This window comes from Dermacentor silvarum, chromosome 4, assembly GCF_013339745.2.
Source record: "Dermacentor silvarum isolate Dsil-2018 chromosome 4, BIME_Dsil_1.4, whole genome shotgun sequence".
Taxonomy (NCBI): Eukaryota; Metazoa; Arthropoda; class Arachnida; order Ixodida; family Ixodidae; genus Dermacentor; species Dermacentor silvarum.
In genome coordinates this window covers 227,451,128-227,478,527 of record NC_051157.2, presented here as the reverse complement: position 1 = coordinate 227,478,527, position 27,400 = coordinate 227,451,128, and the positions used below count along the sequence as shown (strand labels likewise).

Here is a 27,400-nt window from a genome sequence, read left to right as displayed (position 1 = left end):
GTTTCGGAAGTGAGGCATTTCGGATATTACGGATTTCGGATAAAATGGACATTTTTTGTCAGATTATGAGGGTCCATTGTAACGTGAGTCGGCTGTATTATATGGCTGAAATATCAACATATGACATAAGACACTTGGTAGATAAAGATATTATGGCTCAAAAATTTACATACGAGATAAGACACTAGGCAGATAAGGAGGATAGTAGATTCCGTAAACGCCATTTTCCCATAACATTTTACAATCAAACTAATGACCCCTGTCCCCCTTTTAATGCAAACATAAAGCCAAACAATAACACAAAGGTGAATTGATCACCTGTTTGATGCAGACCATCCACTGCTTGACTTGTGCAACGCCCCCATGTGTGCATGGACCATGTTGACATGCAACTTGCTGGCCTTGATGTTGCTGGCTTGTGCTGTGCACTGTGGGCCACTTGCGGTAGAAACAAATGAGTGGATTGAGTTTCCACCTCATTGTTGATGCCAGAGATGTGGTTGTGCAGAGCTGTCCGCATGGGAAGGAGCAGAGGCCAGCAGCCCAAGCCTGGAAGAGCAGCTGTGCTTGTCACGACAGGAAGAGCGCACGCTGCGCTCTGAGCTGACCCTGGCACACTCGCAGCTGGCCAACTGTGAGGCACGCCTGCTGCAGTGCCGCCAGCGCCTCTGCCAGCTGGGACACGAGGTCAGGGGCTGTACACCTCTAGTTGCAGGACAGTGTTGTCCCACTTTTTCTCTCTAATGGCATGTCTCCATCTCGGGGTTTCGTACACCTCCTCGAATTTCAAGAGAAGGGCCCTTAAAACTCCTTGAAAACCAGGCTTGGGTGCGACTGTTGAACATTCAAAGTAACAACAAAGGGAAACGAAAAAAAGAAAAAGGTTAAAGCAAGGACAGCTACCCTGTTCTTGAGGAGGGGGGAAAAATAGACAAGAAGTAGGAAAGATCAGAAAAATAACAGATGCCATTTCAAAGTAACAAACTCATCACGGGGGGGCTATGGACACAGCCTATCGAGGAATAACCCTAGTACAGTGGAATCTCATTGATCCCGATTCTGCATAGTATGTTTTTCGGGATAATACAGTTTTTCTATCTTTTCCCGGCCACCATTTCCCAACCAGCTTGTTTTGGATTATACGACTTTCGGATGATACGTTTTATTTTCCAGTTCCCATGAAGATTGTATCAATGAGATTCCACTGTATTTTATTCTAAGACTGTGGCTAAACGATTGCAATGTGGCATGTCCACAGCCACCAACCTATTATTGCGTTTTTATTCTTGTGTTTACCGTTGCGCATAACACCACATCGGCCACGTGTCGATAGCAACCTCGGTTTCAGCCGCAGCGATGGCGGCAAACACTAGTTTCGCTCGGTGCAAAGCTGTCGACGCTGAAAAGTGCCAGCTACATTGCGTTGGATCTGTTGGCACACAGCTCACTGATGAAAAAATAATTGGGATGTACGTGCAGTAGTGAAAAGTGTCTCAAATAAAAACGTACACCACGGCCGTGCTACCAAGGAAGTGGCGAAGCCTTCACTGCTGCGAGCACTAATCGGTCGAGAGATAACAAGAATTGCAGCCTCCACACTGCTTTTCTTGATACCCTCGATAATTCGGCATTCGGTTAATTCGGACATTTTTCCAGTCCCGTGAAATCCACCCACCGTTAAGTCGTGTAGTGGCTTTGGCGTTGAGCTGCTTAGCCCTAGGTTTCGGGGCGAATCCTGGCCGTGGCGACCGTATTTCAGTGAGGGTGAAATGCAAAAACAGCCGTGTACCGTGCATTTGGGTGCACGGTACTTTAGCCGCCAACCCCGAGCTGTACTCGGCACACGGGTTTGTACCAATATCACCAATGACACACTCGTCCGGCCCGATTTTCCGCTCCTTCCGCTTCCAAGGAGGTATTATTGTTGTCAATTGCTTTGCTTGCAATTTTCAACCCTAGATGGCAATAGTTGTCTATGAAAAACCGCATTTCGTGCCTTTCGCACGTGCTTTAAGCATGGCAATAGTAATTTCATAAAAGCGCTTCGCAAGATGAATGCCGGGGGTGGCGATGCTCCAAGAAAAAGAAGTGCTTCTTGGAGCAGTACAGAAAGCAGCATTAGTGACGACATGGAATTTGTGTCCGACAGCGACTCGGGACGTTGTCAGCGACTGCGATGACGACAACTGTGTGACGCACTGAGCAGTGCACGTGTGTCGCAGCGCGTAAACAACGATAACCCGCCACCTGTGCCTCCGCTATTTCCCTTCAGTGCCCAGAATCTTGCGACAGCCCACTGACGAGAATGACATTCTCGGCTGCTTTCATGTATTTTTTGACTGGGGCATCATTGACCTAATTGTCACGGAGACGAACCATTATGCGGTAGCCTACTTTGCTGCTCAGTGTGCTAATTCTAAACAGAAATCAATGATGTAACATATATTTTCAGAATCAGAATTGCAAGCAAAAAATTCTGACTACATAAAAAAAAAGTTTGGTAATTTTGGTATGTTTTTCGGAAGTTAAATTAGTGAAAGGGTTAAAGAATCCCAGGTGGTCAAAGTTTTTTTTTATTATGTACCCTAAAAGCCCAGAGGGCATTACATAGGGGGGATTACTATGAATGGGGCATAAAATACATAACTAAACAGAGAAAATGTGAACTAGAAAACGAATCAGTAAACACGAATTAGCACAAAAACAATGACTTATAACAGAGTTAACCCGGAGTCCCTCACTACGACGTGCCTCATAATCGTATCACGGTTTTGGCATGTAAAACCCCAGAATTTAATCAATTTTAGTCCCGTGAAACCCGTATTAACTTCGTTTTACTGTACTACAGTGTAGACCGCTTATAACGTAAGTCGCCGGAGTCGCGAATATCCGCACTATAAGCGGTACCGCACTATAACCTAAGCAACAATTTTCAAGGCCCGCACATATGCGAAACGTGTGCACCAAGCCGCCACGCGTATGCGACAGTCGAGGAATGCGGCTAGAACGTTTGCATTCCATTTACAGTCGAATCTCGTTAATCAGAACCAAATCACGCGGCGGCGCCTCCGACCAACATTGCTCTGGCACCGCCATAAGCTTAGGAGAGACCCCTCAACGTCACGCGCGAACAAAAAAAAAAGAAAAAGAAAAACGCGGCGGAGCTTTCACCCTCTCTCAAATGGCAAGGTCGCCGATTCTGCGTTGCGCCGGAACATGCATGTACGTGCCGACGTCTCAGCTATGGTGGCCACGCTACCGTAACCACGCGTAGAAAATGGCAGTGAACCCTTCTTTCTCCTTCATGCTTCTTCTACTTTCTATAGTCGGATACAACTTTAGAAGACAGCGGCATTTGCCCCTCAAAGGCGGATGCTCACGAGCTGGCACCAATAGGCGCGCACTTCAAGTGACGTCATGAGCCGGACGGCCAGTGTCCCCGCCGACGAAGAACATGCCTAACATGGCCGCCCTCGCTTCGAACTGGGCCGAGTCGCGTCAGCTCTGTGCGCCTCCCTTCGGCAGAGTGAATTCAAATTGTTGTGGTCGTCTGTCATGCCAAAAATAATATTGTGAGCTTATGATGCACAATTTGTGCCGCGTGCGTTTGTTCTGAGCCGTGAGCCGGCGAAGAAAGATTGCAGCGAACATCGGTGACGCTGCGCTTCGTGTGGAAACAGGATCCCGCGGCGACATACCGCTGCAAACAAACATCGTACGTGTTTGTTCCGTGGTGTTTTGTTTTGCTCCTAAGTGAAGTTACGACGAGGAGAGTTCGCCAAAGTCTGGTACCTACTGTGAGCGGCGGGTGTGTTTGTGTACTGTGCCCCTGCGTTTCTCGTCGGACGTGGTGAAGTGATGGAGCAAAACCATTATCAGGATAAATGAGAAAAGCGTGCGCGGATGAAACCAACCTGCGAGTTTCTCAACAGGAAAGATTTGTGAAAGCAACCTCCAACACAAAGATTCGTTGCTGCCAGCTCAGCGTGAAAACGACCGATCGTTGGCAGCAGTGTGATAAGATAGCCAAGCGTCTAGCAGCGTCGTTCGAGTGTTGTGTAGCACCGTCGATTGATTGCTTTCCACCAATCAGTGACTAACACGCGCTGCTTGAGCGAATGTCATTGGATTGTTAACGGTCAGGTGTTTGGAAGCAGTGTTTGTTTCCTTAATGTCAGCCTGAATGCTAATATAAAATTGACTGATACACTGGTGCCGTTGCAAGGGACCTTGGCATGAATTCGCGTCGCTGTGTGGCTTAGAACTCTTCGCTCACTGCACGCGCCAGCTGTAGAAAGCCTGCTGTGACACAATCGCGCATAAGCTGTGCTGTCAGCGCTCGACTTGCTTTCCCATAACACAGCTTTGCGCTTTGTCGTGATATGTCGCTACTAAAAAATTCCTATGACAGTGAAGGCAACAGAGCCAATGTGTACATTAAAAAAAAGTACGACAACGCAGGCACAGCTGCTTGTGAACTGACTCCTAATAGTTCTACTCGCGTCTGCGTTAAATGTGTGTGCGTGTTTTTGTGTGTTTGTGTATATTTGTTATTTTGCCCTTTTTTTTGTATTTTAGATCTTAGTTTTCGCGTTTGTGTTCATGTGTGTGAATATGTGAGTTCTTCCGTGCGTGTATGTATTTATTTCTATTTCTATCCTTTTATTTTTGCATTTATTCTTGTAAGCATGCTGCAGCCACGACTTTCTTTACAGTTCCATTAACTCGTCTCATTCAAAGCACCAAGTCCTGTGAACAGCAGGGCTGGCCTCTTCGGTGTCATTAAAGCCATTCTCTCTTGTCTACCTTGCCTCCTCAGTCTGTCACCTTGCTTTGTTTTCTCCTACTATTCTGACCTTGCTTCTTGTGCTGTTGCCGCAACGTCATTAACCAACTTGCACCAAAGAAAGTTCTATCAGCTGTGACAACAGAAGCATTGACAGATACAAAATGTTAAAAGCATCACGTGGCTTGCACAGTTACTTCGTCTCTTACCCCTGTCAATGTGTTTATGCATCAGTGCATACGGTCGCTTGCCAGAAGTGCACATAAAAAGGTGCCATATTGTGAAACAGCACCTTGCTACAGTAAAAGCTCGATGATACGATCACGGCTAATACGAATTTCCGGATAATACGAATTTTTCTGTGGTCCCGGCCGAGCCCCATTACTTTGCAACGTGCTAGAGAACGGTTGTTACGAATCGATTTTCAGCCTGCGTCGGTTGATACGAATAAACGCCGCCCCACCGACGGCCGCGAAAGAGAACAGCGCGCAGTCACGCGCTTTCTCTCCTTCTCTTTTGGTGCGGAGGCGCAGCGCCGGACAGCGCGGACTCCGCGACTGGGAGCGAAGAGTTTGAAGCGGCGGCGCTTTTGGTGCTTTTGTACTTCTCCTTTTCTGCGAGCCGTCAGATGGAGTGGCTGCTGCGCTTCGGGCCGCGTTCTTCGTGTTTGCGCCATTTTGCCTAGTCGCAGCGAGCTATGTCTCGCAAGCGGAAAGCACTCTCCTTCAAAGACAAATTAGACATTCTTCGAAAGGTCGATGAGGATCCCAAGAGGAAGCGGACGGAGTTGGCTAAGGAACTAGGCCTCGCAACGTCAACACTGAGCACAATTGTTGCACAGCGAGACTATCATGAAAAACATGCTTTCGTTCAACGTCAACGCGAAGCAAGCGAATTCGAACGCGCTTATTTCGAACATACCGCGCACCGACAATGCTCTTAGCAGCGCGCCAAATCACGCGGCGGCGCCTCCGACCGGCATTGCTCCGACACCGCCATAGAGCAAAAGCTCAGGAGACCCCTCAATGCCGCGCGCAAGGGAACGGGGAAAAAAAAACCCCGCGGCGGAAATTTCACCCTCTCTCAAATTGCAAGGTCGCCGTTTCTGCATCGCGCCGGAACAAGCGTGTACGTGCCGACTAGAGTGTTCTAGACAACCGTATTCTAGCACACACTAGTGCCGACGTCTCAGTCACGCGGATAAAATGAAGTCACATGTTGACCTTGCACGCTGCGGCAGCAGCGCAGAGGGAAGCAGCGGCGGAGGCACAGTCGGGCCAACGAAACTGCCACGCCTGCAAACGCTCGCTTCTCGATAACGGCAGAAAACGAAACTTCAGGGGGCGGCTCAAATAAGCTGGCGCCAGCACGGCGGCGGGCGCGCACGGAGTCGAAGGTGAGAGAGCTACGAGGGAGTTGAGAGGGAGGGCGAGGGGAGCCACAGAAGCGGCGGAGTTGACGCGGCCAAATCCGCTTTCCTGCCGCCCTCCTCCCTCACCTTCGACGGTCTCCGCGCGCACCCGTGTGCCGGCGCCGCCCGCTCGCTCCCTGAATCTTTGTCTTCTGTCGTTATCGGGAAGCGACCGTTAGCCGGCGTGGGCGGTTTCGTGGCCCGCGCTTGCTATGCGCTTGCGCGCCGCGATATTTCACGACTCGCACCGTTCGTGCATCGTACTATGGTGCACGAATACTTCAAAAATACGTCCTTTTAATTCGAGCAAATTTTCGGGCCCCTTCGATTTCGAATTTTTGAGATTCGACAGTAGTTTTAATTGTGTTTCGATGATACGAATTTCGGCTAATACGAATATTTTTCGTGACCCCGTGAGATTCGTATCATCGAGCTTTTACTGTATGTTGTTGCATTCAGTCTTAATAAACAGATGGTTTTGCTGCCAGTCACATGTGGTGGTACACATATATAACATTGTGCAGTGGGGTATCATTTCCTGTCTTGACGCTTTCATCATTACAAATGCAGTTTTCTAGTGGATGGAGTCCAGCAAAGCAGTGCTGTGAGAGCTTTTGCAACTTTCACCATTTATTACTTCCCCAATATCACTCTCTCAATCTGTCCGTCACTTTGCCTACGGCTTGTAATGAACAAAGTGACTCACTAAAACACGTTCAACTTTACTGAGAATTTTTCCGGTACGTAAATATGACAAAAAAATGCTAGCAAAGTTAATCACGTTAATAATTGTGCTTGCATTCGCATTACTTGCTCGAGTCAGATTAATAAATTGAAAATTTGCTATGACAACACTTCAATTTTCAGTGCAGACTGCTAACGGAGCCATAAAGCGTGCTCCGACTTCTGCTATTTCACTATGGGGCGCATCAAACTAGACGGTGGCTGCCTGAATGAGCATTTTGGGGCTCACTAAGCTAATGATGTCTTATATTTGTTCTCTTAATTGCATTACTTGTGTGAGCCAGATAACAAAATAAACAATGTGCTTTGGCATTCAAGCTGCTGACTGTGGCTGTCAGTTTCGTGTTGTCTGCTGCTATTTCACCACCACTCGCTATGACATGACTGCGATTTCCAGTGCAAACTGCTAACATAACCATAAAACGTGCTCTGACTACTGCTATTTCACTATGCTGCCCGAATGAGCTTTTGAGCCCGCCAACGATAATCAGGGTTAACAATAGTGTTTCAATTCAGATATGCCAGCATTTAAATGTGTTTCTATGCCACTTAAATCGAGCACAATGTGTGCAGGACGTTGCTTATCAGAATTGAGCTTCTATTATAAGGAATATGCCATAAATGGAACTGCTTATTTATTTGAGAGGTCACGGAATGGATGGTCGGTTGTTGCGAAACCACCAGTAAAATTTTGGTAGCCCTAATAAGGGCTGTTCTTTTGTTAATAAGAAGCCTTTATGCTTCGTCGAGTGGCTCAATGCCAGACAGCTCGCAGTCGGAGTCGCTTTCTTCAGTGTCATCTTCACCCAGCTGGATGATAATGGGTTGAATGTGCTCACTCCCAGACATGTCAAGTCTGAACTTTGCCTCCGAGTCCATCACATGCTGAATGCTCTTCCTCCATCCACTCTTCCGCCGTTACCTGCTTTATTTTCTCGCTCAAGATGACGTCGACCGTGGACAGCTTGAAGTCTCTGTTGTCCGCAGCGATGCCATTTTAACACGAAAGTGTTTTATGCCGGGGTCCACCAAGACTTCACTGACGTATTTCCGTCACGGAAATACGTCATAGAACATAATACAAAGAAAGAAACCAGAAGAAAAAGTTCCACAAACATGCAAAATTTGGGATTCGAACCCACGACCTCTCGGTCCGCGACGATAGATCGCCGAGCGTTTAACCCATTGCGCCACAAACGCATTTGCAGAGAGCTACACAGACGCGCCTTATATATCTAACACTCCTCCGTGTACCCGCGCTCTTGTTCGGGGCGGTGTCGCCGCCTACGAGCAGAAAAGAGAAGTACTGCATTATGACACTAACGCGCACCGACAGTGAACGCTTCGGTGGTCTCACCACTACGACGCCTCGATGCCAGCATTCGAAGGGACGCTGGCATCAAGAAGCACTACCAACGCCACCTAGGTGGCGTTGCTAGGTGGCGTTGGTAGTGGCGTTCACCGTACTCAGCACAGCGGAGCGTGGCCTCCGCAATTAGCTCAGAAAATGTTTCTGAAGTTGATCGCGGAGGCTGCAATTACGACGCGCTGTACGCGCTGATTTGACTCGGTGACGATTCAGTTACGTGCTTTGTCTTGCGCGTTGTATTAGTGTGTCAGTTACGTGCTTCGTCTTTCGCGTTGTGCTAGCGTGTGCAGCGTAGTGCAGCTTCCATATGCACGACGGTTGCTCATGGTCATCGACGTTGGTAGTCGTGATGGAGGAGACGTGCCACCAGGCGTCAGCGTGGGCGCATCAACGCCTAAGGGCGCTTTAGCCACAAAACACCAATAGACATTATATATCAATGTGCAATAAACATTACACTACTTCTGTGAAGACACGTTTCACTTTCGTGTTCTATACCGATTCCTATATAAGAGGGATCAACCACATTTTTTTTACTTTGGCCCACACAAGCTCAATGGGATTAAATTCGCAGTGGTACGGCGGGAGCCTGAGTACAATGCAACCGGCCCTTACAGCTGTGTTGTCTACGATGTAGCTCAGAAAGCGTGACTTTACAGATGCCACCAGCAGCTGCTTCTTTATCATCCTTTCACCGTAGGTGATGTTCTTGCTTGTGAGCCACTCCTGTATCTTTTCCTTCTTCCAGGCCGTCGTCGGCAATTTCTCTTCTCGCCGGCTATGGTAAGGTGCATTGTCTAAAACAATGACGCTACCAGCTGGCAACTTCTGCAGAATGTCCTTGAACCAGCCCTCAAAGCGATTGCCGTCCATTTCTTCGTGGTAGTCGCCTGTCTTTTGGCTTCAATACATCCAAGCAGCCGTCGACGAAACCATCCTCGCTGCCGATGTGCGTCACGATCAGGCGCTGACCTTTCCCAGAAGGTTGTTTTAGACCCGTCAGGCCATTTGCTCGAGCGAACAGGCGTCTGCGCTTCTGCACCACGGTGTCTGTCCACACGATCGACCGAGTGTGTCCTGCCGTCACCCATGTCTCGTCCAGGTAGAAGATCTTTCGGCCTTCCGCCTGGTAGCGCTCCACGTCACGGAGGTAGCGATTCTGCCAATCGGTGATGTCATCCCAGTCGATAAGCAGCGAGTCGCGGCTTCTCTTTTCGTGCTTGAAGCCGATCTCGGCAAGCAGGCGACGCACGGTACACCGCCTTAATGATGGGAGTTCCATACGCTCCGAGAACTCTGTAGTTATCTTCTCGACCGTCGGTATCTCGTTGCGGCGAAAGAAATCGTGCACACATGACCTCAGCGCGCACAACGTGAAGCTGTCAAACTTCGCGCTGCGTCTTCTCTTCTCTGCATTGTGTGGGCGCTTTCGCGAGGGCGTCGTCAGTTTGCCACCCGAAAAATGCGAAGCTTTAACTTCCTCCCTCACCCTGAACACAGTCCTTTCGCTGACACCGAGCATGTCGGCAACAAACTTGCTCGTGTCCTCCACGCTGCGTTCAGCCTGCCTGTTACGCCAAAACGTGTAGCAGTGGAAGATAATGTTTTGTGAATCGCTGTTCAGGATGTGGCCCCTCTTGTTCTTGCCGAGGCTCCTTGGTGGTGTGGTCATCGAGGCGACACAAGGCTCGTTCGGCAACAGAGGATTGCGTTCCGATGTCACCTCGCTGGGCTCCATGGCCGAAAACTGGCACGGAATGCCGCGCACGATCGTGCTCGAACTTACGAGATCGCAGGTTCGCAACCGCGAAAAAAAAAAAGGAAAAATATATTAATTAAAAATAAGCCCAACACATTTAAAAAAAATAAGGTTGTGCAAACACACAAAAAGTATATATGAATTTTACGCTATTAAGCCAGCAACTGCTACGCCCGGTGCCATCGATCTTGCTCCGTAGCAGATGACGCACAGCGTTGTAGAAGGCACGGAGTTATTTTTCTCTCGCGATCCGGCATGTGCAGTAGCATTTCCATCATGATAGTTTTACCAAACCACTCGTCAAGATACACAAATCTTAATTATATCGACAAATACGCGTTTTAGAAGCAGTCACAATTTTTTGAGCGCGACTATTTCTTTAGTCGCGGAGGAATTGGCTGCTGCGCTTCGGTCTACTGGGCGGGGCCTCCTCCTGTCTTCTAAAGTTATAGCCGACTATAGTCACGTGTTGACCTTGCACGCTGCGGCTACGGCGCAGAGGGAAGCAGTGGCGCTGTCCCAGGCCGGCCAACAAAACTGCCCATGCTGGCAAACGCCCGCTTCCCGATAACGTCAGAAAACGAAACTTCGGGGAGTTGGCGCCAGGCCGGCTGGAGCGGCAGCGTGCTGCCTGCACGGCGGCAGGCGCGCACGGTGACAGTCGAAAGTGAGGGAGCTGCGAGGAAGGGCGAGGGGAGCCACCGAGGCGTCGGAGTTGCCGAAGCGAAATCCGCTTCCATGCCGCCCTCCTCCCTCACATTCCACGGTCTCCGCGTGCGCCCTTCGCTGTGCTGTGCCGGCGCCGCCCGCGAAGCTAGCGTTAGCCGGCGTTGGCAGTTTCGTGGCCCTCGCTCGCTATGCGCGCCGTGATATTTCGCGACTCGCACTCAAGATTCTGGTTTCAGCCTCACTGGCCGTTCGTTCGCACCACGTGCCCTTCTCCTCCACTTCGTCTCTCTTTCTTCCTCGAGCACTTCTTGGGGTGCACGATGAGGGGAGCGTTCGCCGTCTCCCCTGACTTCCGTACTCCCAGGCAGCCGCACTGTAACCGGTATTTCGTTTCCGGCAACTGCACTATAAGCGATACGTGTATACATGGAGTGCTTTGGGAAAATTAACGGGAGTCTGAAAAGACCGCACTATATCCGGTCCTGCACTATAAGCGGTTATGTTATAAGTGGTCTATACTGTATAATGTTTAAACATGGCACTGTGTTGTTTGTGTGCAGCTTTCGGAGGAGAAATGCTGTCAAGGTGGGGAAGGTGGAGACGAGCTGTCGGAGCAGCTGTCAGAGCGTCGGCGCATGGTGGCTCAGCTGAGCGAGGAACTGCGCGAGGCGAACCTGGAGGCGCTTGCGTTGGCCGATGCCGACCACAAGCATTGGCTCGAGGCCTCTGGTCAGTTTGTTTGCACACTTTTGGTGACAGCACTTGCTTTCCTTGGGCTACACACCTCCTTCCACACTCTCTTGTAAGTTGTCTTGAAGCAGCTAACCACGAGGGGTATGTTGCTTTACATAACTGACGACTTCATACCATATTGACTCGCATAACGATCGCACTTTATTTCTCTAAAAAACTGATGCTAACTTGGGGGTGCAATCATTATGCGGGGCAGAAAGAAAATTGGAGTACTGTGAATTTAAACAAGTAGCAGGTCAGAATATTTCGATGGCTACAGTGAGCATAGCCAAAAAATCAAGCTGAACAAGGCTTACCTCTGTAATAAATGCACATGTTCTGTACGCACTACATTAATTGCACATCACCCTTTTATTTATTTCTTATTCAATCACTTTGACTTTATTCTGAGTTGAGAGTCCACACTGCCGTCACTGCAAGCTTTCTTGTCGGTGGCTGCATTGTCATCGGTGGGTGCATCGTCACAGTGCCATAAAAAGTCATCTTCAGTCCTGTCCAGCGAGTTTGATATCCCGGTCTTCTTGAAAGTCTTAACCACTACCTCGTAGGAGATTCTGCTCCATGCTTCCAAGATCCAGGTGCAAAGTAACGCTAGACAGCCTTTTGACCTTGTGGCCCGGCGTCGGATTAGGCTGGCCATCAATTCTGCATACAGCCTTTGAACATTGACACATCGAGAGGCCACCTCGAATGACCACAATCTGCTGCATAAACTTGGACACATTCGCTTACTAACTGAATTAACAAGCGTGGTGTCAGCACGCACAAGCACACATGAATAGATCACACTCGATGACCACAAACAACCACTGTCAAAATGCTGGCATGAGCAAGTGCGCAGCAGCAGCGAGCAAAGGTTCGTGCGGTCTATCACTTCAACGGATACTGAGCAGTGAAAGCACAGCGCATACAAAGGTAAGAGCCGTGTTGCAGATAAGATACGATGCGCGCGACAGCCCGCAGCTACGGGAAGTACACTGAAACCCCGTTGATACGATTCTGCGTAATACATTTTTCGAGGTGATACTTTTGTTGATACGATCGTGTTTTCACATAAAATTGGATGATACGACTGCAAATTGGGTATTTCTGAAACTCGTAGCTTTATATTCAAGTGTACTAGATAAAATTACATTTCAACGACCCACTAACAACGTGTTAAGGGCCGGTGGCACTAGCGGAAAAACGCACACGGCAAGAGCTACCGCGAAGCAGGTTTTTCGTGCTGTGGAAGGGATCGGTCCCGGATTGATTTAAATTGCCGCGAGCGAAGCAGACCAATGAGAGCTGCCCCCTTCGCTGATCACGCGCAGGTCTGGAGGTGCGTGCTCGCTCTTTAAAGAAGGAAGGGGAAGGGAGCACGCGTATGGTCTCCTAGCACGCCTCCAGACTGACTGTGGCGCAGAAAACGTGTCATGCGGACCCGCCCGACCGCTATTTTCGCGCTCGTAGTATTGTCTGCTTGTGTCAGCTTTCGCTCGCGCTTGTTTTGGTTGGATTTTGAGGCAAGATCTTCATGCAGTCACATGGCTGAATGAAGCGCCCGCCCTCGTCCGCCAGTCGTATCGCTCGTGTCACGGTCTCTACGGTGTTCCTTTGTTTCGGAAATCGTAGCGCTCGTGGTGCCGTGACCTCCGTAGCTATGTCAAGGAACTTGTTATCTTCCAAGATAACTTGTTTACGTACTTTGAAAAAAAGAATGTTCAGCGAAAACTGACTAGCTGTTTTAAAGTTGCTCAATAAAAGTGTGTTGGCTGCGATTTGTTCGGTGTCGTAGCGCCCCGCGCCGCGCGCGCGGTATCCATCTGTTTTCCTCGCTTAGTAGTTCGCGTTGAAGCGAGGGGCGAGGTAGTGCAAAGGTCAATTCGCTCGCTGCTGCTGCCGCGCTTCGTCACTTCGGGCGAACGAGCAATGAAGAGAAGTCGCGGAGGGGGGGGATTGAGCACTGCAGAGAAGCCGCTTAGCACATGAGAGCGGCCTTTTTGCACACCTAAATGATAATTTTTCGCTGCAGAACGTATCATGCGACTGCAGTTTGCCGTAATGCTGAACGTTGCTGCTGAATAATCGTATTTTCCGGGAACGTATTAACACATTCATTGAGTCACTTGGCATGATCCTCTTTGGGGTCATGTTTATTTTTCGTGATTGCAAACGTAGGAGCCGGGAAATCGTATTACGCAGGAACGTATCAGCGAGGTGCTACTGTAATTGCACCGTGGTGGGCGATAAACGATCGAGTAACAAGCTGTCACCCTTTGAGAGATTTGAAACCAGATAGCCATCAGTTTAGCGCGTGCAACAAGCGGGATCCGCCGCAGGAGAAAACCGTAACTTGCCGCCGGTGTCGCGCGCGCCCGAATGCGGAGACAATAGCTGACGCGCCGGTGCCATAAAGAAAAAAGGAAAAAAAAACGGAGAGGCATTGGCGCAAGTAAAAAATTCCTCGTCTTCCCATCGAGTGGCAGCACATACCAAGTGAAAGAAATGATCGAAAGAAGCGCACACTTGCTGCCGCCGCGCGCGTGCGCCCAGATGCGCGAGTGATAGCTGACGTGCCGTTGCAATTAAAAAAAAAGGAAAAAAGGAGAGGCAGTGGCGCAAGTAAAAAACTCCATGTGTTTCCGTCGAGTAGCAGCACATGCCAAGTGAAAGAAATGATCGAAAGAGGCACGCTTTTTAAATGTACAAGCAATACCGTAAATGTATGCCATTGACCATTTTGAGGGTGTTCGCGGAGGCCGTACTTGTATGGTATTAACCCTGAAAGGGTGAAGCTTCCCCTTGCATTTTCTGTGGAGCCCAATGGGTATTCCCTCTGATCAATTTTTTAATCGTTTCTTATCTCTTATGAAGCTACCAATCATCTACATTTATATTGTTACGAAGGTGTGGGTTTATTTACAGGTGATGATAGATGAAAGCACATGAAGGGAGCAGCCGAAGGCGAAGACCAGTCGGGTACGATCAACCGCCTAGTTCACGCGCGTGCTTCACACCACCTCTTTGTCTTCTTCTAACCTCCGCACGTTGCCGCTACAATATTATAATGATTAAACATTATAAGTTCGCAAATTACGTATTTTTGTGTTGATACAATGCATTACACTTTTCGCATGACGGACCTGTGGTACTCGCCAAAGAATGTTTACGCATTAGATGTAGCGCTTAGCTGACGACTTGTAGCCGCTTGTTCAACCCGGTGCAGAACACGTCAGCATGTCGCATGCTTGACACAAGCCAGGCTTCACACCTCCGCAGACCAGCGCCAGCACTCAAGCCTCCGAACAAACAAGGCACGCAACCAGAAGCGCTGCCGGTAGTGTGACTCGATCGCAGCGCCGCAAATGTTTTCCGGCGCTGCGCATGTTTAAAAAGCCCATGTTTTCAGCGGAGCTGTGAAACTGAGTTGGTTCTATTCAAGTTGATGTGACCAGCAGAGAAGGAGAGGCCCGCTGGGAGAGGAGGAGGAGTGGTGATGGGTAATAGAGAAGGTGTTTCTGTGTTGCGTGCCCTTTCGGATATCGAACGCGCATTACAGCTGGGCGGCGATGCAACTATGGGTAGACCGCGAGTGGTGTGTACTCCTGAGGAAGAGTCTGCCTACCACGAGCCTCAGCGAGAGTTGGCTTGTGAACGGGCTCGTCGCTTGCTTTCATTAGTGGCGCGCAGAAAAGGGACAGTGCAACTTGCACGCGAAAAAAAAGTACGCCAAAACACAGAAACCTCATGCAAAAAAAAAAACACACTGAGAGAACTGCAAATATGTAGCAGCACCAATGAGGCAATGCACAGAGCTGCTGCCAACGCCGTCCGCGTTTTCCGTGTTCGCGCCGAACGTGCGCGATGTCCCTGACTGCAGTCGATGCCTCTGGCAGCGAGGCATTTCGAGCGTCGGCACCTAAGACTGCGCGTTTAAGCACATCAAGCGTCGACTCGTCGAGCCTGCGGCTAGGCATTTAGCGCGTCACGCAGGACAACGTGCTTTTCTTTTGTGTTCACGTCTGCATTTGCTGGAACCCCCCTATACTGTCATCATGCACCAACTGGCCCAGCAAACCACACTAATAAAAAGCCAGATGCACTGAAATGCCAGCGTAAGGAAGCCGTGAAATGAAAACCAAGAGACTATGGAGCAAACAAAAAATATTTGAATCTATACAGGGTGGCATCACTTGCTGAGCAACGAAGAGTACAAAGATTGGCATGTTTTTCAAACGTAGAGATTGCGCCGTAAATATACGGCATCGACCATGAAAGTTTACGGCATTGACCCTCAAAGGACTATGCACTGAAGAAACAACAATGCGCATCTTGGGCCCCACCAGCTCAGCATGCGCCGGTATGCTGTTTATGTATTTATGCATCATTTATGTGTGCTGTTAGGTATGCTCGACGCCACATGAGAGAGGCGGCGCCAAGTCTCATGGTGTGACTGCACAGCTGACCACGTGGTGGGCAGGACCTATATAAGAGGCATTGGCTGAATAAAAATGTCGCAGTTTCACCCGAAAGACGTAGCATCAATTGCGATAGCAAATTAGTAGAGAGCTATACGGAGTAAGGATAGTAGTTTTAGCAGCTGTATAAACTTGGACATGCAGCAGTACCAGCAACGTGCAGAACTGTTAACGCCGTCAGTACCGAACGCGCTGCATTGGTGACTGTTCTCGGTGCCTCTGGGGGCGGCTCGGAGGTTTTCGACGAGATCAGAACGGGACACTCGTCGAGCTGCATCGGGAATCTTGCCCACCTTCTCGCCTCGCAACGTTTTTATATAAATACGCATTTGGTGCCGCAGCTAAACGTCGCCTCCCCTCACTCCCTCCTGTCCCCCCACGGCCTGTGACGGAAAAAGTCGCGTTTGCTCTCTATATATGGTGATTGTAAAGGACGAAAGAGACGCTTAATTCTGCAGCCCTTCAGGGAGCACGGTGCAGAACACGCGTTTGCTCTCCGACGTGCGTTTGCTCTCCGTGAAAGCGCGGCGACGATTTCATCGCCGTTGACGTCATACGGAACCTCACGGCGACACCGACGGCAGAAATCCGCTTTAGAGTGTCCATATAACTTCTAGCGCAATAAAATGGGCTGCTCTTTCAACGGCGTCCTGACTGCGTTCTTGGGGACACGGCGTCTCATTGCAACATGGTGTCAGAAGCTGGTCGGGAATCGCAGCTACGAGCAGCGATGTCGGATAAGCTGTCAATGCAACTGTTACGGGCTCCAGCAACCGCCACCGCTGGATTTTGACCGCACGTCAGAGTGGCCGGCATGGAGCGAGCACTTCGATGATTACCGGTTTGCAATGGGACTCAATGAACGCTCTGGGGAGGCCCAGGTTCACACACTACTCTACACAATGTGACGGCAAGCTCGCGAAGCCTTCAGTATGTTCGGGCTAAAGACTATGAAGCCATAAAGAAAAGATTTGACGGACACTTTGTGAAATATTGCAATATTGTGTATGAGAGCACCTGCTTCCACAGCGCAAAGACCACGAGAGTCTGTAGACCAGTTCATCACTGCGCTATGTGTCTTGGCGGACCGTTGTGACTTTGGCAGCCTGAAAGAACAGATGATAGGAGACAGGCTTGTTGTTAGGCTCCGGGACGCAAAGCTCTCAGAAGCTCTACAAATGAATTTGCAGCTCACACTTGCTACAGCACTGGCAATGGCTCGCCTAAAGGCGAGCATCCAACAGCAACACGACGGCCAGTCATTGGAACTTCGAGGCCAAGGCTCCAATGTGGACGCCGTGGCTCAACAGATACACCATCAACACGGCCTGGCGCGTCCGCAGGTGCAACCACCGCCAGCACGGCGAACGCGATAGGAACGCCAGCGTCGACACCCGCCCTAGGACTACATGTTCGGCTAGAACTGCCAAGTGTCACTGTTGTGGCAACAAAGGACACTTTGCTAAAGCCTGTCTGAAGAAAGGGACTACTTCTGCCGAACGAAAGATAGACGTTTCCGCTGTCAATCGGGAAACAGGATAGACTCGTCGGAGCAGTAAGTACTAATGGGAAAGTGCGATTTGTACAGGTATGCATAAATTCTGTGATCATTCTTGCTAAGGTAGACTCAGGCGCACAAGTGTCCATGTTACCTTCAACGTTTCCGGGATTACCAACCCAACTAGCGAAAGTGAATGTAGATTTACGGGGTGCCGAAGGCAGTAAGCTGAACGTGCTAGGCGAATTTGTAGGCGAGATCAATTGGAAAGGAAAAACCTTCTATCAAACATTTTACATTATCAATCTATTGCGCAATCTCCTTCTAAGATTGCCAGCACTAGAAATCTTGGTTATCGTTAAATTTGCTGATGCAGTCTCGTCAGGAAACTTGCAGTATGAGGCATGTTTCCCAGATATGTTTCGTAGTCTGGTAACGATGACCGGCCAGTATACAATCTGGCTACAACCCAGTGCTATCCCACATGCCATAAGCACTCCACGCAGAGTACCAATTCCCCTCAGGGATCCCCTGAAACGCGAAATAGGATGGAGCTTATGGGCATAATTAGAAAGGCGGATAGCCCCACCGAATGGTGCGCAGGTATAGTGGTCCATTTGAAGCCGTCAGGAGACCTGAGATTATGTGTAGACCTCACCAAATTGAACAAGTGCGTAAGTCGAGAGCATTTTACTTTACCAACGGCTGATCAGGCTCTTGGTTCACTGTCAGGCGCAAAGTGGTTTTCAAGACTCGACGCTAACTCGGGCTTCCACCAGCTGCGACTCAGTAAGGACTCAGAAGAGCTAATGACATTCTTGACACCATTGAGTAGATATTGTTTCACTCGACTACCTTTTGGAATTACGTCCACTCCGGAATATTTTCAAAAAGGAATGTTGGAGATTCTTTGTGGCCTTCCGGGTGTTTTTAACGTTACAGACGATGTCCTAGTGTTTGGCGAAACAAAAGCTCAGCATGATGAGCGGCTAAATGAAGTGATTACATGCCTAGCAAAAGCAAACGTGACATTTAACAAAGACAAATGCATTTTCGGGGTTAAACAAGTACGTTTTTTGGGCCATATTGTTAATGAAGATGGCATTCATCCTGATCCGGCTAAGATCAGTGCTGTTGAAGATTTGAAGCCACCCAAAAATGTAACTGAGCTATGAAGCCTCCTAGGCAGGGGCAATCATTTGGGACGCTTTCTGCCACATTTAGCTGAGCTCACGGCTTCTATACGCATTCTTTTGCACAAAGATAGAGACTAGTTTTGGGACTGTGATCAGGAAAAAGCATTCCAAAATCTCAAAGATGTCATTTGTTCAGCAGAGTGTATGGCGATGTACGGCGCTCCGCTACCAACAGTTCTTTCTGCTGACACCTCATCTTTTCATCTGGAAGCGGTTTTGTTTCAAAAACAAAAAGATGGAAAACGCAGACCAGTTCATCTCGTTCACTCACTAAAATCGAGCAATGTAACTCGCCCATTAATGAAGCGGAAAGGTTTGATGAGTATATACGTGGTTTGGACATAGTCTTCGAAATGGACCATAAACCTTTAGTATCATTGTTGGGTCACATGGCAATCGATGCTGTACATCTATTTCTCAGAATTCATCGCTCCACTGCAAACTCACAAATACTGGCATGGCGCTCTTTGGCCATACTTGACCCTTGCGCCATTAAACACCATACATCATCAATCGATACTATGCTACCCAGAATTCAATTTTTTCACTTGCGGCTGATGCAGTTTTTCTGTTGTATACGTTCTCGGCAAATCGCTCATTACTGCAGCCACCCTCTCACGTTCTCCATCAGATCACACAAATGTGTCAAGCTACCTGACAGTCTCTGAAGTTGCAGCCTACTTGAAAGCTTCTTTATTGGGCGCAGAAATAGATGATTTCCTGAAGAGGGTGAGAGAGAGTCAAGCAAGCGACGCAGTGTGTAAAAGCCTGCGAAAACTGTGCATTGCAGGTTGGCCGAAGAAACAGGATGTTCCTGGCTATCTTGCACCTCACTGGCAGAATCAAGCATGCATTACGTTGGTGAATGGGCTGTTGCTAAATGGAATGAGGTTAAGAAGAACTTAGTGCTTCTTCGAAAAGAAGCACTAAGTAAGCTGCATGACGGTCATCAAGGCATCTCAAGATGCTGCAGTATAGCCAAAGGTTCTATCTGGTGGCCAGGACTTGGCACTAAATAGAGTCGTTCATGAAACAGTGTGGTGTTTGCGCATTTATGCCCCTGAGAGGATGGAACCAATGATGGCATCGCCAACACCCTCTTATCAGTGGGAAAGAGTGGGTGCAGATCTGTGTCAAATTAAGACAACCGTATCTTGTCATAGTAGATATCTTTCACGCTACCCAGAAGTAGCCATTCTTCCGTCTATACAGTCTGTTACTGTGATAAACAGACTAAAAAGCATTTTCGCTAGACATGGTATTTCTGAATGCATGTATGGTGACCGACAATGGTCTCCAGTTTGTGAGCACAGAGTTCGAGCAATTTGCCAAATCATATGGTCGTGGAGACTGAAAAATCGAGCAGTCCGAAAAACCGAACAGTCCGAAAAACACATCCCCCCCCCAAGAGAAAAAAAATGATGAGGCTTGGAGCGGCTTAATAAAAATGTCGCACTTTCGCTCAAAAGGCGGAGCATCGATTGCGATAGCCAATTAATAGACAGCAATACGAAGTAAGGATGTTAGTTTTATCAGCCGCATAAAGTTGTAAATATGCGCTTACTAACTAAATAAGCACGGTGTCACGCGCGCACAGGTTACATGAACACATCTCGCTCGATGACCACGGGCATATTGACCTTCGCGCTGTCTATTCTCTCGCTTCAACGCGAACGTCGAAAAAAATAAAAAGAAAAAAAAACGGCGCATTCGAAGCTAGTGGCACTCGGCGCATGCCCTTTGTACCCATTGCAGGTCGCGGGCGCACACTTCGGCCACATAGCAGATCACTATAAGATACGGTGCCTGCGCGGCAGCTTCGTCGGCAGCCGCAAGAGCAGAATGCAACTCCCCACCGTCTCCGCCGCCTTCTCCCCGTGCCCCGCGAGCGAACGAAGTCCGCGCGCGCCTCCGGCCGCCTTCCTCTCTCGCGTGCGTGAGAATAAATTGCATATAAATTGCGGTTGCTGGCTGACCCTCGCAAGCTTTCACCCGCACACAGAGTGCGGCAGAACAAAAAAAAAAAAGGAAGTGCAACTTTTTAGAATGTTTTGTCGGCCAAGGAAGAGCGGGCATGGCCTCAGAGACGAGGATAGCGTGCGTCTACTGATCTTGAAGGCTATGCAGGGGGGCACTGAAAGCCAAGCCAGCGGAAAATCAATCCAACATGGCGGCCTCCAAGATCGAGCGTGGCTCGGAGCTTAGTCCGGAAAATCGAACATTGGCTCCTAGATTCGTCCGAAAAATCGCTCGCGAAAATGCATTAGCTCTATGGGAATCCTGCCGGTACATCTATGAAGTCCGGAATATCTAACAAGTCCGAATTTTTGGAGTCCGAAAAATCCGTCAGCTACTGTACTTGTAATTTACATCGTATCTAGCTAAACGAAATGCGGTTTTGTTTGCGGACTTCACAGGGCCCACTGCGGCAGCCATCATGCTGTTCTTCACTGTAGCAAGCTTAGAAAACCCGAGGAAGAGCTGCTCGTCTTTTCCGCGCAGTGTTGCCTGCGCTCACTCCGGCGGTTGCGGTACTTTCAAAGTTCCAGGTTCCAGTGACTTTAGCAGTGCCACGCACGGCGCCTTCGTACGCATTTTGCCGTCGAGCCGCCGTGCGGTTTCTGCCGAGGCTCGCGGCTTCAAGGTTAATTGGCGATTCATCGGCGGACGTTATCTACTCCGGAAACGCAGCCAGTAGCTTGTTTGAAGCGCAGCATGACGTGGTTATAATAACTGCGTGCCGCCAATGTGTCCATCATTTCTGTTTCTGGATATTACCGATGACATCTGGGAAAACTAGCAATATACGAAATGATATCAATTTGTGTCTGTGTGTGTCGCATACTCATGTGCATTTTTTTCTCCATGAGATCTGCAATAGATGGAAATGTTTACGAAGCTTCTCGTGAGAACATATATGAATTATTCAGGTAATTGAATGTAAATTGCAACTCGCTTTTTCGGAATACTTCAGAATGTGAAAAATCAGCTGCTCCAAGCTGCTCCAAAATGCCAAATTGCCTGCTCCAAAGTGCTCCAAAATGAAACTTCTGATGCTCCAAAAATTGCTCCAAATCATAAGTCCGCAGTAGCATCACTGTGCGTCTTATAGAAGACTTGTGTACATTTTTTTTTTTTCGAGAAAACTGTCGTCAAAATCTTATTCGATGTTATGGCGCGCTGGTTGACTTAATTGCTACGGGTTCTGTGCGCGATATCGAGGTGCCAGGTTCTTCTCGTGATCGAGTTCGCGAGTGCCGTGCGAGAAGGCCGAAGCAGCAACACAAGCGGCAGCAGGCCGACCGCGAGTTGACCGACCCCGAAGTCATCGCATCTGCACATCGCTGTCAAGATACAGCGTGTGCCAGTTGCTTACCAGAGTACAAGCCCCCCACCCCCCTGCCTCCTGCGCTGCCTTCCCGCTTTCCTTCCTTGTGTGCAATTCGGCTCACCGTTGCACGCTTTCACTCGCACATACAGCATAAGGCGCGTGGTGCGATGATATCGCCCTTGGACTTAATACGGTACATCGCGGCAACCACGATGGCAGAAATGCGCCTGGAGTGGAAATATATGGCACCCGTATGCTTGCGTGTGACCTGCATTCACAGAGGGAAACGTCACTGTATTTTTTTTTAAATCGCTTACCGAACGAACAGGTGCGTCTTATACACCGGTGCAACTTGTATAGTACATTTTTTTCCCAGAAAAACTGTCGTTTTTAGGGGTTGCGTCTTATAACCGCAAAATACGGTATAGTCAATGACCAATTTCTCGGACATGCCTGATAATTCAGGACACCTTCACGATCTGAAACAGCAATAATCGAAGCCACCACCACCGCCATTTTGATTATCTTGCAGCATAAAACCAGCGCTCTCACACGCCGATTCACTAGCAGCCGTGGCCACCGTGGCAATGCTAGGCCTGGCTGCTTCGATGTTCGCTACCGAGCTTCCTTCTTTTTGGCGCTGTGTTTTTCATTTAAAGAATGTGCTGCTGTCAGGATTGATGCCAACTCTGCTTTTGTCATACACCGATGACTTCGAAGCACGGAAACTGCAGTGCGTTGCATAATGCCAATTCCCGAATGTCAACTTTGCTGCAATACGGCGGTGTGACGCTGTCAAACATATGCAGTGCATTGCGGTGAAGCGTATCAAGAGTGGAAACTGTCGCATTACGGACCCCAATATGCCAATTAACTCTACTCTTAGGCCTTCAGAACTGTTTCAGGTCTGCGTGTGGCAGTTAGAACCCTTGTGACCTGTAAAAGGCGTGCACTTAATTTTTCGGACGTTTTCACAGCCCCTAGGGGGTATGGACATTGACTGTATGAGGTAGGTGCATATCAAGAGCAATTGCACTGGGAATTGCACGGAGTGAGACTAGATTTTTTCTATCAATACTGGCTTTAACATAGCAGATATGACAATCAGCAGCTGCAGCACCATGACATCTTGTGTGTGTAAAATAACTACAATGTTTCCATGCTGTGTTATTGGTTGTAACAATTAAATCTGGTGTCTGTGCTAAAACGAAAGCAATATCCTGGAAATGCCAGCCTCGCCAGCATTTGATTGACTATATTTTGCTAGCTTCAGCTTTGAGAAGGTGCCGGACTGGCATTGTGCATAAAAATGCTTTTTCTGCCCTACACAGTGGCCAAATTAGCACACGATCATGCTGGCAGAGTCAATTATCAAATGGCATGCTATAAGAATGGCATGCTTATTTAAGACGCCGTAAAAGGCGTCTTAAATTTCGGTCCTACTCGTACAATAAATCTATGGGGCCAGAGGTGTTGTGCAAAGCTGTTAAAATCGAACCTGTCTAATTGCATCATGCTGAGATCAATTTGACAAGAGTAATAATTTAGGCATAAAAAATTTTAGAGCCACCAATTGTGTTTGATGACTCGTTGTTCTTGCTTAACTACAGTAGCTGTCTCCCATGTACTCGTAAGTTGGAAAGGAATTTTTCGGCATCATCCACACGTGTGTAGATTATCAGTCAAGTGCCGTCGTGTGGTTTTTCAGGTGGCTTTTTCAATCGACCTGGGAGCACGCGCAAGATTGTTGGCTCCCCGCGGCAGCTGGAAAATGCAGTGCCCACAAGCAAGAATCCCAATGGTGTCTGGGTCTGACTCAAGCCTGCAGCAGTGCCAACAGCACTGTTGCACTCTCAACTAGGACAAAATGTGTGATCCTGGAAGCCAAGCCAAACATGGAGGCAGCATTGCAGTGAAAATGGTGCTAACTGACTGCTGTGTTCACCTTGTGTGAGCCTTGTTGTGGACATTGCCTGCTTTGGTTGTTTATCCATGGTGGGACCAAACCTTCATCATGCTGATTGCACTATGGATTGTGTTGGAGCACAAACTTCTCTGAGCATGTCAGGTTGACTCTGTTTTTTCACTCGCCATAGGCAACAGTCAAACCTGTAAATTTGTTTTGCTTTTACTTAGGACACAAGCATCTGTGTGATGTGTGCAATGGTGTGGCGCAGATTGTTTTAAAGCAGTCTGTGATAGAACTGCTTTTGAAAAAGTGTTGCTGCATCATCCTCAAGTACGGCCTTGGAACGACAGTGGCAACACAAATCTGGTCATAACCACAAACTTGTGGACTCCTATGGTCTTCCAAGCATTGCTGACATGGTTTCGAGGACCACTGCACATAAGATTGTGCATGGCAAGGATCTGCAGGAGCTGAGATATCGCCACAAACTAATGCTCAAGCCAGTGTTGACCAACCTTTTATTGTTCCAAGTGTTTGTCGTATTTGATGCCTCTTATTTTTTTTGGCCACCTGGAGCCTTTGTATAGCAGCTCTGAGTGATATCTACAAATTGTGGCAGCCAAGGGTATTTAATATTGGCAAGTGCTAATGTTCTAAATTGCAAAAATGTGGATAGTGACGCTGAGTGAGCAAGTCCACAGACAAACGTCATTGTAATTCCAAGTCTCTTTTCTCTTTCTCAAGTGTTGAATTTTACTACATCTTGCTTTTTGATGCACTTATTCCAGCCACTCACTCGTGGACAGTCAACTTCCGTTAATTCGAGCCAGACGGTGCCAACAAAACTGATCAAATTATTTGGCAGGTCTAATTAAACAGTATGTAAAAAACAAACATCACATTTGTCCGATTCTAACATGCCCACTTTCTATGTGTCTAAAGTAGAAAACTAGCGTAGGAATGACATCACAGCTTCTAAACCAAGTAGAAATCTAATGCACACCCAATTGCCTGCCAAGAAAAATGGACAAGGGTCTAACATGGGTTGTACAATCTCGGCCGGTTTCATAAAATTAGCTTTGCTGCGCAGTTTTTAAGGTCACCAGCGTTAAATGGTAAAGCACAAATGTCACAAAGGCAGTTTGGTTTCAAATACGCTGTCACAGTGCTGGCAATTTTCGGCCCAATTTGGGAAAAAATAAAGCCGCATTAGAATTAGGTGCTGCAATCAGACGTTTGAGAGGTTTAGCTTGTCCGGTAATCGGGTAAACGCGAGCAGACCGGGCGTTGGGGCCGGAACTGTTAACGTGAGCGGCCTGTATGGTGCTACCACCTGGTGGCGCAGAAATCAAACACAAAAAACAGCTAATATTGCAGTAAACATGTGTATTCTACTTCTCTGCCGGTGTAAATTTTCGCTGTCACATTTACACTAGCAGCAGAGTAGAATACACTTGGTTACTGCAATATTAGCTGTTTTTTGTCTGTTTGATTTCTGCGCCACCAGGTGGTAGCACCATACAGGCCGCTCACGTTTACGGTTCCGGCAAAACGCCCCAACGCCCGGTCCGCTCGCGTTTACCCGATTACCGGACAAGCTAAACCTCTCTACTGTCAGCTACGGCTATTGCTTGGAAATTATCCAGCAAAGGCCAGTTTTAGGATTGAAATAACGAAAGTTTGGGCCCACAGAAATGCATGGGCACCAGCCAGGACCTTTGGTCAGGATCAAATTGATGGAAGTCTACTGTAATGCCGTGGCCACGAGGGCACAGGAAGGAAAACTGAGTTGTGGTTTTTGAAAAGAATGAAGTTCGTATCAGAAGTCGGAGCATTTGCTATTTGTTGTATAATGCACTTTTATTGTTCAGCACTGTAAAATTTAAATTATGAGAAATATCATTCTTCATGGATGCAGATACAGAATGGGCACCAATTTAACATAAAGGAGAGGACAAAAGGGTGCGGGGGTAAAAGTCTGTCACGGCAGTCATGCGTGCTAACGATTAGTAATGCGGCTGTATTTGTCAGTTTTGCTAAAGTAAGATTGCATGTGGGCGATGATTGACTGCAACGAGTGACTGCGCAGCGGGCATGCATCAGCTCCTGCTATTATGTTGGATCTGCCGCAAAGCCTCCTCACCTGAACTTGCTGCATTTTTGAGCATGCATTGTATTCGGAGCATGTTGGTGCATGCGAGAGGTTCAATAAAAAGAGAGTTGGACATGCTTGGTTTGGAGCCCAGACATTCACATTTTGTGCCTGTGCTGCACAGCCACTGCAATATTGCAGTTGCTGTGCAAGCCACCTAGCGGCTCTAAAACTGGTTTTGTTACAAAGAACAAAATGGCAGCATATGCGACCTTGCAGTGGCGGTTGCCCTCCCTTTCCTTTTTAATGGAAGTCTAATCTCAAATACATGACAATTGTTCAGATAAGGATGGGCAGCGGGGGGTCCCGACTATTTTCATAAAAAGTTTTATATGACATCTCATTGGAACCCAGCTTATTTTATCAGCACACGCCTTTTCTGGCTTACACAGTTGCACAACGTTCAAATTTCCCGAGTGAGTGAGTAAAAAACTTTATCGAAAATAAATAAAAGAAGGCACGCTGATTGGGTGGGGCCCCTATTCCAGGGCTCCACTGGCATGAGCAGCTTGCTGGGCTTGGTCCAGAAGAGCCAATTGGCTCTCCCGGCCCTCGTCTGCAAGCCATGCCTCCCACTGCCGATTCCTCATGAGTGGGTGTTTGAGTACTATTGAGAGTCAAAAAAATAAAATTTTGTATGCTTTCACACTTTTATATCTGCTTACCCATAAATAACCAAAATAAAAATTTTTTCTTTCTAAATGTGCAAGATACATCGAGAATAAGCATAATCAATTAAAAGAAAAAAAAAACTCAAAGTGGACTTCACCCCAAGCCACCTTTTGCTTCGTTTAGAATTTGTACAGACAGCCCTTGCATGATTAGAATCATAGGTGTACGTTTCAGTTGATTTACATCACGTGTGTGACTGCTTTAAAAAGAAAACGAGTTGCGTGCTACACTACTGCTGTAAACCAACTAATGACGCTTGCTGCCTGTGATTGTGTTGGCCAAAGACATTTAGCCAGAAGCTTCATACTAAACGTGGAAACCTGCAAGAAAAACATTTTTCTGGTATTACCTGTAGGCAACAGCGGAGGTGAAGCCAGCGTGGCCACAGGAATCGCGCTTTCTCACCTTCTAGAACGGACAGTGAGGACTGCACCGGCCTTGCTTGAGCATGCGCCTCTTCGTGTCCTGGCGAAAGTCACTTTCCTAAAAATTAAGCCTGCATACGGCCGAATAATTCCCAGTTCTTTCTTGCGATACCTCGCAGCCATTGTTCCCGCAGGTGTATGTCGTGAAAGTACACTCCAGGGTCTTTTGCTGGCTCGACGTAAAAAACGGTACACAGCAGCAGTGCATACTGACGTGTAAAACATCACCGTTGCAGCAAACAGACAGACCTTCGTCTACCGCTGCC

At 48.2% G+C, this 27,400-nt stretch overlaps 1 protein-coding gene across 2 annotated transcripts in view; it reads left to right on the top strand.

Moving 5' to 3' along the window:
- Nucleotides 1-26,110, top strand: part of LOC119451019 (ras association domain-containing protein 8) — an 86,931-nt gene extending 60,821 nt beyond the window's left edge. The window contains exons 4-6 of one of the 2 annotated variants that reach the window (XM_037714455.2): nucleotides 509-687; nucleotides 11,299-11,467; nucleotides 23,685-26,110. In XM_037714455.2, coding sequence (XP_037570383.1) covers nucleotides 509-687; nucleotides 11,299-11,467; nucleotides 23,685-23,791 — 455 coding nt within the window. In that variant the 3' untranslated portion in view covers nucleotides 23,792-26,110. The remainder of the gene's footprint in view (nucleotides 1-508; nucleotides 688-11,298; nucleotides 11,468-23,684) is intronic. The other variant, XM_049666775.1, reaches the window with a different exon arrangement.
- The last annotated feature ends 1,290 nt before the right edge of the window (nucleotides 26,111-27,400 follow it).